The sequence below is a fragment of the Giraffa tippelskirchi genome, chromosome 13 (genome assembly GCF_054371585.1).
Source record: "Giraffa tippelskirchi isolate mGirTip1 chromosome 13, T2T-mGirTip1v1.2.pri, whole genome shotgun sequence".
In the NCBI taxonomy this organism is placed as follows: domain Eukaryota; kingdom Metazoa; phylum Chordata; class Mammalia; order Artiodactyla; family Giraffidae; genus Giraffa; species Giraffa tippelskirchi.
In genome coordinates, this window is record NC_137287.1 from 25,765,134 (window position 1) to 25,780,124 (window position 14,991).

The 14,991-nt window shown below is 48.1% G+C and overlaps 1 protein-coding gene across 1 annotated transcript in view; it reads right to left on the reverse strand.

Annotated features, from left to right (window-relative positions):
- Nucleotides 1-14,991, reverse strand: part of XYLT1 (xylosyltransferase 1) — a 340,665-nt gene that overhangs the window by 81,869 nt on the left and 243,805 nt on the right. The window contains exons 4-5 of the mRNA XM_081556246.1: nucleotides 4,968-5,140; nucleotides 3,620-3,822 (exon numbers count right to left, since the gene is read on the reverse strand). Of these exons, the coding sequence (XP_081412372.1) occupies nucleotides 3,620-3,822; nucleotides 4,968-5,140 (376 nt within the window). The remainder of the gene's footprint in view (nucleotides 1-3,619; nucleotides 3,823-4,967; nucleotides 5,141-14,991) is intronic.

The following is a 14,991-nucleotide window of genomic DNA, read 5'->3' on the forward strand; positions in this document are numbered from 1 at the left end:
AATTCTCCTAACTGCCCTCTGAAATAGGTACCAATACTGGGTCCCTTTTAGGTGCAGACACTGAGATGCAGAAAGCTGAGGCAACAGGTGCCGATTCAAATGGCCCATCGGTGGTGGCAGAATCTGCAGCTAGGCTGTCCGTATCCAGGGTCTCATGGAGGCTACTGGCCAGTAGAGACTGATGAATCTGGCTGGCGGTTAGAGCTGGACAGCTGACCTGGACAGGCGATGTCAAATCACAAATAGCTCAGAGCAGCCAGGATGGGTGAACGCTGCCCTTGGATATCCACCCAGGTTTTCAGAGTCTCGTAGAAGCTTCTGACTTGGGCACTCCCGCCCCTTCGAGAAGGCTCCTAAGTTTGCTCATCCTTCCTGGGAGGGGAGAAGTCATGGTTTTGGAAGCTACAGATGGAGTGGCAGATGGGAAGTGAAAGCCTATCAGAGTTGCCCAGGATAAAACCATTCATCTGCAAAATTCATATGTTTTTGTGTGGGGCGACTTCACGAAAACAACAGCAAGAGGAACCAGCAGTGCCTGACACGTGAAGCGCCTCTGGCCATGATGCTGGCAACGCGAGTGGGTGGAAGGGCTGAGGGAGGGAAACACGGAAATGAGGACCATGGGAGGCAGAGGAGAGACAGGGATGGCTAGATAACCGGAGCATCAAAGCTAAAAACATGATGACTCCCTTCTCCGAACCCCCAAATGGGTGAGGCACATGGTCTGAGAAAGGATTTCTGGACCTTTCTTAGAGATCAGGAGGCTCAGCCTTGGATCCAGCTTGAGGATTAAGAGCTGATATGTACTGAGCTAAGAGCCCAAACTCTCTAGGTTCTATTACTACACTCTGATTTCACAAAAGTTGTATTTACTTGCCAAGGGTCACCTGTGAGTGAGGTGGCAGAACTCGGAGTCTAGCCTTAAGCCATCATATGGGAGTCTGAGCACTCATCTTGTTGGATACTGAAATGCTTGAAATGCTGATCTCCTGGACCAGCTGACCTGGCTAAGTGGCTGCTGTTACAACTGCAACTTGCAAATCAACACGAGGCCTATAGGGGGCAGCATTGAGACTTGAAGCGATTCTTCTGGGAAGGGTCACAGGCTGGCCCCCCTGCCCTTGAGAGGTCCTTGTCAAGTGTCACCTCCTGACTGAGGCTGACATGACCTCTGAGGCCTCCACGGGAGGTCTGGAGCTGGGGGAGTGTTAATCTTGACCTTTGAAGGGAGCGCCTGCCACGCCAGCAGCTGCACTCGACCTTCTGGGGTATTTCTGAACACACTCCTTCTTTGGAAGGGAAAGGGAGAAGGCTCCAGCTCACCCTCGCCCTGTACTTCCCTATACTCATCTCTCCTCCTTGTTTTGTTTATTAGGTTCCAGCCATGTTTAAATTTCTCAAAGGCAAGTAGTTCATCTCTGACCCAAGTCCAGGCTGTTCTCTCTCTCAGGAACTGGAGAGTTCTCGGCTGGAGGCAATTTTGCTCCTCCAGAAACACTGCATCTGGAGACATTTGTGGTTGTCACAAGTGGTTGGGAGCGGGAACCACTCCCGGCATCTAATGGGTCGAGGCCAGGGGTGCTTCCAAACACCAGCAGTGAGCAGGGCAGCCTCACGGCAGAGAATGATCCAGCCCCAGGTCACACTGATGGGCTTCCCAGGTGGCACGAGTGGTAAAGAACCCACTTGCCAATGCAGGAGACAGAACAGATGCGGGTTTGATCCCTGGGTTGGAAAGATCTCCTGGAGGAGGGCGTGGCAACCCACTGCAGTATTCTTGCCTGAAGAATCCCCAGGGACCACCACAGAGGAGCTGGTGGGCTACCGTCCATAGTTTTACAGAATTGGACACCAGTGAAGTGACTTAGCACTCATGCAATCATATTGACATTAAATTCCAAGAGAGACTTTATCTTTTAGATATGTTTACTGAAATATTTGGGGCTTCCCAGGTGGCTCAGGGGTAAAGAACCTACCTGCCAATGCAGGAGTTGCAGGAGACGTGGGTTCGATCCCTGAGTTGAGAAGATCCCCTGGAGGAGGAAATGGCAACCCACTCCAGTATTCTTGCCTGGAGGGTCCAATGGACAGAGGAGCCTGGCAGGCTATAGTCCATAGGGTCGCAGAGAGTTGGACATGACTGACCGACTAAGCATGCACACACGCACTGAAATATTTACAGATCCAATTATATGACCTCTTAGAAATGTTTCACCAGGGCTGGTGGAAGAGGGTCAAGGTCTTTATTGGTATGGATACAAGATGAATTGATGATAGTTGAAACTGGGTGACACAGGGGTCATTATACTAGTCTTGTATTCTTGTGCATGTTTGAGAATTGCCTTGATAAAAATACATTTTTTAAGACTCCTTCATCTAGCTCTTCTGGAAATGCTGTACCCAGTGCTATCAGAGAAAGGAAGGCCCTCTGCTTCACCCCATCCACTTCTCCTTTTTGGCCTTTCAATAAGCAGGATGGAAGACACAGTCAAGCAAAGAGCTGCCCTTCTTGATAGGAAATATAGTTCACTTTGTTGCCTTTTCCCCTCCCTTTAAAGAGATCTCCAGGGGTTTCTTTGCTTACACCTCTTTTAAAGAGTAGATCAACGTTTGTGCAAAGGGACAGAGTGGCATCTGAATTTCTCACCGCCCCAGGGCTGCTGGTTGCTCCACCACCCGCACATAATTGTGGCTGAGTAGCCTACAGGCCCTGGGGAGGACCTCAAGAGAAGCTAGAGATATGCAGTTTCAGTTGAAATCTACCAGTTGTAAAATGTGGGCAATCAATTCATGTGTTAAAATTTGATAGGAGCCAAACAAACCCACCCATGGGATTCCAACAGCCCAGAGACGCCTGTCTGTGATTCTGCCCAGGCTGTCACACCCTCCTCCCTTCTTCCACTTTGTCCTTTTCAGTTTAACACCTAAGTCAGACCTTGACCTTCCTCTGCTCCAAACACGGTGCGTGGTTCCCATCTTCCTTTGAGTAATGGCCAAATTCTAGACCCTCCATGATCTCACCTCAGTTTTCTCTCTGGCTTCTGTTTCTTACGACTTCACCCTCTCTTCCAGCCACACTGAGCCCTGTTGTTCCTGGAACACATCAGGCATCCTCAGAGCTCAGCACCTGCGTTGCCCTCCACTGGATCATTTCCCCTGTCTGGGTGGCTCACTCCATCACCATCTTCCATTCTTCTCTGGAAGGATGTTCCTGGCCACTCTCGTTAAAATTCCACCTTTCCCATGCTCCTGCTGCTCTCTGCCTTATTTTTACCATGTGCCATTTTAAATACTTAGTTTGTGTGTTTTCTGTTTCCCCCATTTGAATGGAAGCACCTCATGGTCAAGGGTTTCAGCCTTTAAAGTGCATTCTCAAACAGAGCTGGGAAAACCATGTACTCAAGAAATCTCTGTTGAATGAATGAAGAGTGTGTGAATGCTTACGTGATTCTCAAGCACAGTGTGGCCCTTGTGTAGAGAGACTTTACAGAGACAGTGAGTAAGCATCTCAGAGGCAGGAAGGCTTCTCCAGATGGGAGGCAGGCTGCTTCTGCCTCTGGCTTCCCAGATATGACAGGGGAAGCAGGACCTCAAAGCAGGCTGGCCAGGGCCGCCTTACCTGATGGGGTAGTCAGCTGCGCTGAGGTTGATGAAGAAGTCCCAGGGCCAGTCGGTCATCTCCAGGAGGTCCCGCATGCTCTGCAGGTATGTGGACAGGAGGCTGGCTCCCCCCCAGATGGTGGCCATCCTCCAGGGCGTGACGCGGACGTTGCTGTACTGCCTGGCGAACTGAAGCACTTGGCGATGCAGGTAATTGGAGCGCTTTCCCAGGAGAGGAAGGGTGACATTCAGCAGCATGGAAAACACCCCAGCCCTGCCCCTTACCCCGTCTCTGTCCCTTCCCTTCTAGGTGACAGGGCTTCTGAACTTTGGCAAGTAACTGATTCAGACCTGGAGTATCTTTCTGCATCATACACAAACTTCATTATTTTTAAAGTATTACTTTAGCAATTTGAAATGCAGATTCCCTGGTTCTGCCTCTGCATTACTGGTTGTAGGTGTAGGCTGGTGCCTGGGAGTCTGCATTTTTCTGTAAGACTGATACATATGGTCTGAGGATAACAAGCTAAGTAATATGGTTGTATCTAATATGGTTGCATTCCTGGTTCAGGAAGATCCCCTGGAGAAGAGAATGGCTACCCACTCCAGCATTCTTGCCTGGAGAATTCCATGGACGGAGAGGAGTCTGGCAGGCTAAAGTCCATGGGGTCGCAAGGAGTGGATATGACAGAGTGACTAACACTTGCATTTAAACCTGATGAGTATTTTGAAAGGTAGAATTTCTCCACTACCCTCTGGCAGGCCTGCTAGAATCAGACTTTTGAATAGGCATCTCCATTGTCTTCCTGACCAAAGACACAATCATGTCACATCAGCAGACCAACAGAAACCTCTGGAACAAGATGCTCAGGGGTCAACAAGCTGGCTCCATGATTTTTTTTGGTAAATAAAGTTTCATTGAAACAGTCACACACATTCATTCGTGTATGTTTTTATGGCTGCTTTCAGGCTACAATGCCAGAGCTGATTAGCTGTGACAGAGTGTATAGCTCACAAAGCCTGAAATACTTGCCCTCTGGCCCTTGATGGAAAAAGTGGGCCCAGCCCTGGGTTAGCTATCCTCACAGAGTGGCAGGCATTGCATTGGGCAGGACCGTGAGCAAAAGAGGCATGAATGACAATGTTCATGGAGGAAGTCTAAAGTCGCAGTTGGGAGCTTTGAAATCAACACCCATACATGTGCACACACACACGATACACACACACATAGTACTTCAAGACCAAATGGTCTGGGGGAGGCAGCTGCTCAGTTTGCAAGGCTCCCCTGAAAGGGGGGCCAGCTTGGAGAGGGGCAGACACACCCCCAGAGAAATGCCAGCATGGGGCGATCAGAGGGCGGGCCTCACCTTGTCCACGTGGATGTAGTAGAAGTGGTCCTTGTGGTAGATGGCCTTGAACATGCGCTGCAGCTGCCGAGAGGCGCGGCCGTGGACCACCAGGACGAAGGCGATTCTGACTGGGTTGGCCAGCATATACTCCACTGAATCCTCGTCCCACTGAACATTCTTGTTGGCTTTGCCTGGGAAAACCAGAGAGATCACAGAGGTGGGGTGAGCTCGGCTGTCCTCAGGGGGTGTTTCTCTGATGCTTCTTCCTGGGACTATCTGAGGGGCACAGTAGTTATACTGGTCCCTAAAACTGGTTTCAACTTAACCAAGCAAGTCCTGGACCCTTACTCTGTCCTGGTACGTCAGGAGTGGGGGCCCCTGAGGAGCTAAAGACATGGTTTCCATCCCCAGGGAGCCGAAGAGCACTGACGGAGACACGTGTACACATATTAAAGCAGAAGGAGATGAACCACGTAAGAGGTACATTTCTGAACCACAGAGGAAGGAGTAGTTAATTTCAATTTGGGAAATGTTAAGAGATACATGCTGTTTTTGTTTGTCCAGAATCCACTCTCATTTCTCCTCCTAACAGCATCTATTTTGTTTTGTTTTGTTTTTAATCGTGGAAAGAACAGATAACCTGAGAGCAACACCCTTAACACATTTTTAACTGTTCAGGATAGTAGTGTGGATTACAAGTGATAGCTTATGGTGAACGGTGTCAGATTCGTAATCTCCGAAGAAAATTTAGCTTCGGAACCAGGCTTGATCACTCAAGAGCTTTTGTGCAGCAGAGTTTTATTAAAGTGAACAAAGGAGAGAGAAAGCTTCTGACATAGACATCAGAAGGGGAGTGGAGAGTGCCCACCTCGCTAGTCTTAGCAAGGCCTTATATACTTTCATCAGACCCACTCCCACAACATACATCTGAAATTAACAAGATTAGAACTAACAATAGAAAGGTCTTACCAGACCCATTCCCACAGTATACAAGTCTTAAGATAACAAGATTAGTCAGAAGGTTAAGGAGAAATGTGTCCTCGAGCAAGATACACTGTTATACTGACTAAGACAAAGCACTGTAGAAAAAAAAGTTTGTTCTTTTCTCCTCCTTGAGAGCCTTGGACCCCTCTCTCCTCCTTGAGAGCCCCAGACTCCTTTCTCCTCCTCGGGGACCCCAGATTTCTTATCAACCTACTAGAGAATTGACTCTCTCATAAGCACAATGTTGCATAGCATATCTCTGGAATTCATCCATCGTGCCTAAGAGAAATTTATCATCCAATATTTTGAGGGGCACCAACCTCCCCCATTCTCTGTGTGGAAGGAGAGGGTCTCTATCTATTATCAATTTCAGGGGTGGTCACAGGACTTGGGCTTGGCCAGTCAGGACACAGTAGGTAAGGTTCAGAGTTAACTAAGCTATTTAGCTAAGAAGATAGAATTTCAGACTGTTGTAGGAACTACTAGATAAGAGTCTCAAAGTCCATGAAACTTGAAGATCCTAAGAGCCATTTTATCTCCCCATGGAGAGGAAAGGCAACAGGGAGGAAAACACTGCTGAGTGAGGGGAGGGTACAGATCCTCGTGACCCCACTTGAGCTCCTGGATCAGCCTGGGAGGAGATCAGCCACCGTCATTGCTTATTTTTCTTTAAGAGCCCAGATCCTACACCAGATGCTCCTAGATAAGTGGTTCCAGACGTCTTTTATCCTGGTGTGTGTGCTCAGTCGCTTCAGTCATGTCCGACTCTTTGCGATCCGATGGACTGCAGCCCGCCGGGCTCCTCTGTCCATGGGGTTCTCTGGGCAAGAATACTGGAGTGGGTTGCCATGCCCTTCTCCAGGGGATCTTCCCCACTAAGGGATGGAACCCGTGTCTCTTGCATTGCAGGCAGATTCCTTACCACTGAGCCATTGGGGAAGCCCCTTTTATCCTGGAAGCAGCCTCAAAGATGCCTTTTATCCTTCTTACCCCTGCAAATGCCCCAGGGGCAAGGTTCAGGGAGGAACACGCTTACAGGTTCAGTTCATTATAATCCCAACGAGAAATCTCCTGGCTTTTCTGAGCCGAATTTCCTTTGGGTCTAACCTGATTTCGTGCAGGTTTTAGGCTTATGGGACTCAGCACATAGCAGCTGCAGGTGTCTCTGAATACCAACTAGGAAAGCTGAGAGCTCGGACTGTTCAGCCTGGAGGTCAGGAGACGGGGAGCCTGTCGGCTGTCACTGGGAAGCTGAACGGCCACCACACGAGTGCGGCTCCTTCTGTGTTGTCCCAGAGGACGGGATGGGGACTGAGCGTGGGCTGTGTCCTCATCACGTGGTACAGCCTCCATGGCCCGCGGTCCTGCCTCCCACAGTTATGACTGCAGACCCCTGTGCCCTGACTCCCCCACCATCGACCTTGACCCCTGACCTTTTGTCTTTTCCTTGAGCAAGTCTGTCTTTGCCTCAGAACCTTTCCATGGCCATTCCTGTCCCCGGGGACACCCTCTCCATAGATCTTTGTATATTTTTCTTGCCACTAGTTCACAGGTCACCAAAAGGCCACCTGCCCCCTACCAACCACATCACTGTCTTTTATCTCGATCTATTTCAATTTTCTGCATTGCATTTAACACTGTCTGGAATTATATATATATTTTTTATTGTCTGGACCCCTAACTAGAACTAAACTCCAAAAGATGAGGGACTATTTCAGAATATTTATCCCTGAATACACAACATTATTAACAATATCTGGCACATAGCTGGTTTTTGGTGAAAACAAAAGTTATAGGAGAGTACATTTTAGTACTGTAACAATTACCTCTTCTTGAGCAGTCCTTACCAATAATTATTTCATTTAATCCTCATAACAACCCTGCAAGGTAGGGCCATTATCTTTGTTTTGCAAATGAGGAAACCATAGCTTAGAGAGGCCAAGGGATTTATTTGTTCAAGGTCCCACTGCTTTAATTAAGCTGAGATTCAAACCCAGATCTGTTTCCAAAGCTTATGCCCTTAACCAGTAATATACACTATGTTACCATGCCCAGAATTTATAAATATTAACAACAATTCTGCTTAATGAAATAGCCTGTAAATTAATTATTGCAGGTAGATAGGCATGCACTTGAAGACTGTCAGAAGTATTGCAGAGAGGATTCCTGTGTCATGTGGGAGGTGGACTCTAGGCACCCAATAAGGTGACATCTTTTAATTCAACCCTCCATCTGTCCATTCATTCATCCATCCAGCCAAATTCAACCAGTCATCCAACAAACCACTTAACTATCCACCTAGCAAAACATTCAATGTCTTATCATCCCCCCAAAAAACCATCCATCCATCCATCCATCCATCCATGCATCCACTCACTCATCATCCTCCAAGCAAACCATCCATGCATGCACTCTTCCAACCATCTAATGATCAACTCTCTGATCCACGCAATATTAACTTAGCCCATACTGCATTAATATTGCGTGGATCAGAGAGTTGATCATTAGATGGTTGGAAGAGTGCAAGCATGGATGATTTGCTTGGAGGATGATGGGGAGTGGATGCATGGATGGATGAGAAGATGTATCCTTATTAGCCACCTAGAGTAAGCCTCTCACATGATACAGGAATCTTCTCTGCAATGCCTCTGACAGTCCTCCAGTGCATGCCTATCTACCTACAGTAACTAATTCACAAGGTATCTCATTAACTAAGCAGAATTGTTGTAAACATTCCCAAATGGAAGAGAGAATGGCAACCCACTCCAGTATTCTTGCCTGGAGAATCCCATGGACAGAGGAGTCTGGTAGGCTGCAGTCCATAGGGTCACACAGAGTTGGACATGACTGAAGTGGCTAAGTATACATGCATTCACCTACTACATGCCACATACTATACTAGGTACAAGAAAAATAAAATTGGAGGGAAAACTCTTCCCTTGAGGAGCTCTCAGCCAACTAGGATACATGGAAGACAATGCTAATTGCTTAATGAAAGATGTGTGCCCTTGGAGGGTGGGGAAGTTGTGAACAATATGCCCATAGAGACCGAGGAGATCTCAGAGAGTTCAGCCCAAAGCTTCTGAGCCCAATTCCCCATGCTCTCCTGATGTCCTACCCTCTTTGGCTCCTGACTGTTCAATCAGAAAATTCGATCCTGGGGATAATTACCATCTTGGCTCTGGTTGAAGACAAGCTAGGCAGCAACCACAGGGATATCCTAACCTCCCTCTGTTCTCCTCTCCAAATCACGTGCAAATATGCTAGGCTTTCCTGGTGGTTGTACAGAAGAAGTGTGCCTGGAAGAATCATGTCCCTTTAAACACTCACACAATAACCTATCCATTCATTCATCCATTCACCCATCCATTCATCCATCCATCCATCCATCCATCCATCCAACCACCCAGAACCCTTCAACCCTCCACTTGCCAGTCTAGGACAAAACTTTGAGCACAAAAGCATATGGGACATGAGCCTGTTTTCACACATGGATTATGAATGGATTAAGAAATGTGAGACTCCAAAGTAAAAAGATAATAAGAGAAAAGCTTATATTCTCTTTCCCACAACTGCAGCCCAAAGGCAGTGCACAGGTCATGCCAGGGCCGGCTGTAACCTCTCTTCACCTCCCTCAGAGACTCTTTATCAAACAAAGGGAGGGAGATGAAAAACAATGGCTACTCATGTCACTTTTTTCTACCTGGATTTCTTTGGGTGATGTTTCAAAGGTTTAAATGTGGTCTGGACACTATGTTTCATAGGAATTCCACTCTGTAGGGGTTCCTGCTGGCACTCAGATAATACTGCTCATCTCTGCCCCAGAGTTTCTGGGTAACAATGACCTGGAGCTCCTAGCAGGGGAGGCTCCTGGGGCCTTTGGAAACAGCCATGCTCTCCAGCCAGGGATGTCTCTTGCCCTGTTGTTGAATGAGTAAGCGAGTGAATCCATTCTGGAGGCAGGCTGCTCTGGCCCAGAGGAGCTGGTGTCTCCTGAGTGCTGGTGCCAGGGGCTATGTGTGGGTTTTTATTTGGCTCTGGGAGGAAAACACTGTCATACTTGACACACAGAGAGGTCAGCGCATTTCCCGGGTCACATGGTAAGGGAGGATAGAGGCGGGAGTGTGAACCCAAATCCAGCCCTGCTCCTTCCGCCTGCCCTCTGCTGTACTGATGAGCAGGCTATGGGAGGAAGAGCGTGAAGACCCCTGGTCTCTAAAGGGACTTGAGTGTTGATGTTGAGAAAAGCCTTTTGTAATTTTTCTTTGGGGGTTTTTAGAAAGCAGAGCAGATTCACAGACAGATAGATACGGTCAATTGTGCTTCCTTTCTGGAGAAGGGGAAGAAGACCTGGGGAATCAAACACTGGCTGCAGAGCCTCCTGGGTGTAAATAGTCTAAAGTCATCCTTGGGTCAGACAGTCGGTCTGGGGAGGAGCGAAGAGAAGGGAGAACAAAACCCCAGAGTTCTGCATGCGTGCATGCTAAGTCACTTCAGTTATGTCTGTCTCCTTGGAACATCATGGACTGTAGCCTGCCAGGCTCCTCTGTCCATGGAGTTCTCCAGTAAGAATACTGGAGTGGGTTGCTGTGCCCTCCTCCAGGGGATCTTCCTGACCCAGGAACCTGGGTCTCCCACATTGCAGGCAGATTCTTTATCATCTGAGCCACCAGGGAAGCCAGCTATTCTGGGGACAAGGGTGGGTAAGAAAGACAAAAATATCCACAGGAAAGAGACAGCGAGATGGTGATGGGGATGAGAGGTGGAGGTGGGCACACAGAAATCCAGGGAAAAGCAGAGTAAGACAGGAGGACCTCCTCTTCCCACATATATGGAGAAATAAATATAAAGAGAGACCCACGAAGAATTGCGGGCACAGACAGAGACACACAGACAAAAACAGAGATAAACACACCCAACCAGACATACACACGGAGGCAGGGGGATGGGAGGAGCTTCTCCACCGGAAAAGCTGGATCCACTTGACCCCAGAGTGATGCAGCTAGCCTTAAAAGCAAAGGCCAACGAAAGTTCCAGAATTTCAGAATCAAAAAATGCCCCCAGGCTGGAGACACTGCCTGGTCCCCTCTCCCCATTCTTTACACACTTTCCCCCCCGGCCCGTCCCCTAACCAGCCCTGTACTCTCCTGAGCCCAGAGATGAAGGAAGAGGGTGAGGCCCAGGGACCCACTGAAAGTGGTGCGACATTCCCAGGCTGGCTCCAGATCACAACGGCAATCATCCTCGCGGTGGCACATGGGAGGACCCTGATGCATTTTGTCGAATAAACAAGACAGCATGAATGGGCGAGTTTTCTGCCCTGTGTTGCAGCAGGGAGCAGGGAGGGCATTCAAAGGGGCTGAGGTTCATGGCACTCTGGGCCAGTTGCCAGTCACCAGCTTCTTATTTTTGCTCCACAGCCCTGTCTCCTGCATTGACCTTTCCAGCAAGCTGCTCGGACATGGGGTTGCTGAGGAGACAGGAAACCACCCCAGAGACCAGGCAGAGTGGACCTCCTCAACTCTGGTCACCGTTTCCGGGACTGCGGTCCTGGAAAGCTGCCGGCCTCTGCCACCAGGAGTGGGATGGTCAGTGGGCTGTGGTGAGCTTCCCAGAAGGGCAGGATTGGGGGAGGGGCTCTCTCCCACCCGCTGGAGGGGGTAGGAGCCGGCAGAGCCTGGCCAGAGGTGATGTGGCAACAAGTATTATAGTGTTACACATGCAGGTCCCTCGACCCAGTAATTTCGCTCCTAAGAATCTACCCTGGGTGAAGAAGGCAAATATGCATGTCTCCACATATATGGCAACCCACTCCAGTACTCTTGCCTGGAAAATCCCATGGATTTTCCCCTGGTAGGTTACAGTCCATGGGGTCGCAAAGAGTGGGACACGACTGAGTGACTTCACTTTCTTTCTTTCTTTCCACGTACAGAGGGTTTACCAGGTGGCTAGTGGTAAAGAATCTGCCTGCCAACGCAGGAGACACAGGAGACTCGGGTTCCATCCCTGGATCGGGAAACTCTCCTGGAGAAGGAAATGGCAACCCACTCCAGTATTCCTGCTTGGGGGCTACCGTCCACGGGGTCACAAAGAGACGGACATGGCTGAGCACGCACACACGTCCAGGTGTAAGATGCTCTTTGTTCATTTAGTCACCCATTCAGCATCTCCTCTGTGCACACTGGACACAACAGAGTCCTTTCCTGAACGCTGCTTAGGTGAGTGGAGTAGAAAGCCAATACGAATGTAAGCAAATACACAGACTGAAGTAAGTCAGAAAGAGAAAAACAAATATCATATATTAACGCATATATGTGGAATCTAGAAAAATGGTACAGGTGAACCTAGCTGCAGCCTGGGAATAGAGATGCAGACAGAGAATGGGCGTGTAGACACAGGGCAGGGAGAAGGAAGGTGGGACGAACTGTGAGAGTGGCACTGACATATATACACCACCATGTGTGAAACTGATAGCCAGCGGGAACTTACAGCATAGCACAGGGCGCTCAGCTCTGTGCTGACCTGGATGGGTGGGATGGGGGAGATCCAAGAGGGAGGGGATATACGTATACTTAGAGCTGATTTACTTTATTGTACAGCAGAAACCAACAAAACATTGTAAAGCAACTATGTGAGTGTGTGCTAAGTCACTTCAGCCATGTCCCACTCTGTGCGACTCTATGGGCTGCAGCCCGCCAGGCTCCTCTGTCCATGGGATTCTCCGGACAAGAATATTGGAGTGGGTTGCCTTGACCTCCTCCAGGGGATCTTCCCAACCCAGGGATGGAACCTGTGTTTCTTACATCTCCTGCATGAGCAAGTAGGTTCTTTACCACTAGTAACACCCAGGAAACCTGTAAAGCAATGATACCCTAATTTTTAAAAAAGCAAGCAAACAGAGAATACAATTGCAAACAGTGATACAGACTATGAAGAAAAAAATTTAAGCAGGTTAAGCAGGTGGGGAGGTGGGTATTATTTGGCTATGGTGGCGAAATGTAGGTTGGTGTGAAGTGGATACACTTGAACAAGCTCAGGGTGAACTGAGGGAGTGAGTCCTTTAATTATCATGGATGGAGGAGGATTCTGGGCAGCTGGCATAGCAAGTGCAAAGGTCCTGAGGCCTCCATCTCCATGGTGTTTATGATGGTCCAAAATAGGAATTGACCCAAAGGTCATAGCAATACTTGTTGATACAGAACATTATCTATAACATATTAAGCAAAAGAGAAGTCCTTCAATGCAACCCATAACAATGAAAAGACCTGCCCCCAAATATTAACAGAAGGTCAGATGGTGGCATGACAGTTTTCATTTCCTCCTTATACTTTTCTGCATTAACTACATTTTGTAAGATGGATAACTTTTATCAGCCAACCTAACAATAAAGGTGATGCTTATTGATAATTCTAATATCAACTGTTTACTGAACATGCCAGCTATGTATTAAGCCATTTCTGTGCTTGATTTTTTTTACTTCCATGCAAACCTCTATGAGAAAAGGGTTATTATCTTCCTCTGATATGGCGAAGGAATTTGAAGTTCAGAGACATCCCGGTTAGGAGTTGGCTGAGCTAGAAATGGAGCTGGTCTGTCTTACCCAAGCCCTATTACTGCCACTATGCTCCATCAAATTGTCCTTATATCCAAAAGATGAAAATCTCTTCCTAGAGCCTATCAGTTGGCTTTTTTTCAGCTATAGGACAGATTACAATGACATGTGGTCAGAGCTATGTGGGTCTTTACAGACTGAAACCCAAACATTGCCCAGTTCCTAAAAAAAGCTATGAATTTAACAATGTAATCAGATTCCTGTGGCATAAAACAGAAAATAAGTGGAAGAATCAGAGTGATTAGAGGCAGCGGGAGAAGCTGACTTCAGACAAATGTTAAAAAGCCAGGGTTGTGGGGAGGCATATCAAGTATATTTTTGCCATGCAGGTGGGGAGGCCAAGGACAAGTATTCAGGGAGGGCTCTACCCAGTAACTCGCTGTGCCAGCTTCGGCCTGTTACCCAAGCCCTGTTTTTATTGCCATGGGTCAAATAAGGGCTATGTAACCCTTGGGCTTTAAAGAGATAGTGAAGATAAAGGTACTCTGCAAGGACCAATGTGTTGTGCAAATGTTGACATGTTGGCAATGATTATGCTTGTGGTTCCCTGTAGGGATATGATCTGGGAGGAGACAGTGAACTACAATGGTTAAGAGCATGGCCTCTGGTCAGGCAGATCTGTGTGACCTTGGAGTAGTTAAACCACCTCTCCAAGTCTCAGTTCTCTCATCTATAAAACGGGTACATTATCATCACAGAGTCTGTCTCACGTGGATGTCTGTGTCTGTTAGGATAGCTATCAACACTGCCAGTGTTATTGTCTCCATTTCGATTTGGCTGTTCAGGATCAGGTTTGTTGTAACCACTGGACTCAGCTCTAGCGCTCTACCTCAAGGCCATATGGCCTCTCGGGGCTGTGTATACCTGGGAGCTCACTGCTGCAAATAAACACCCACATCCAGAATCTCCCTCTGCAGTGTCTGCCTCTGATCACAACAAATAACAAATGCAAAACGAAGGAGCCTCTTGAATGGAATAGTTATTCCACCAACAAAGCCTGCAATTCTATTTATGCTCTGAAGGGACCTTTTTGAGCTGTTGCAAGGGGAGCTTTCTAACTTGGTTCCAAATTATAGGGGTGGCTGGATCTTGGCGAGAAGTGGAGACGAGGCTGTGTTGCAAATAGGATTTGGGTCAGGAGCGCACCCAGGCCCCTGCCCTGGGGAGGGGGCAGGCTCCACGGCTTGGAACCAGTTCCAGCTCTGTCTCTTCACGGCAAGGACTGTGAAAAGACACCTCTCTGATCATCAGTTCTTCCTCTGTAAAGTGAGTTAGTCACAGGTAGCTCTATTTTTAATTTTTTGAGGAGCCTCCACACTGCTTTCCATTGTGGCTACACCATTTTGCACTCCCTCCAGGATGAACATTGAGAACATGCACTGAGCTGAATAAACTGGTCCCAGAAAGACAAATCTGGCGTGATTCCACTCGTCTGAGTGACCTCAC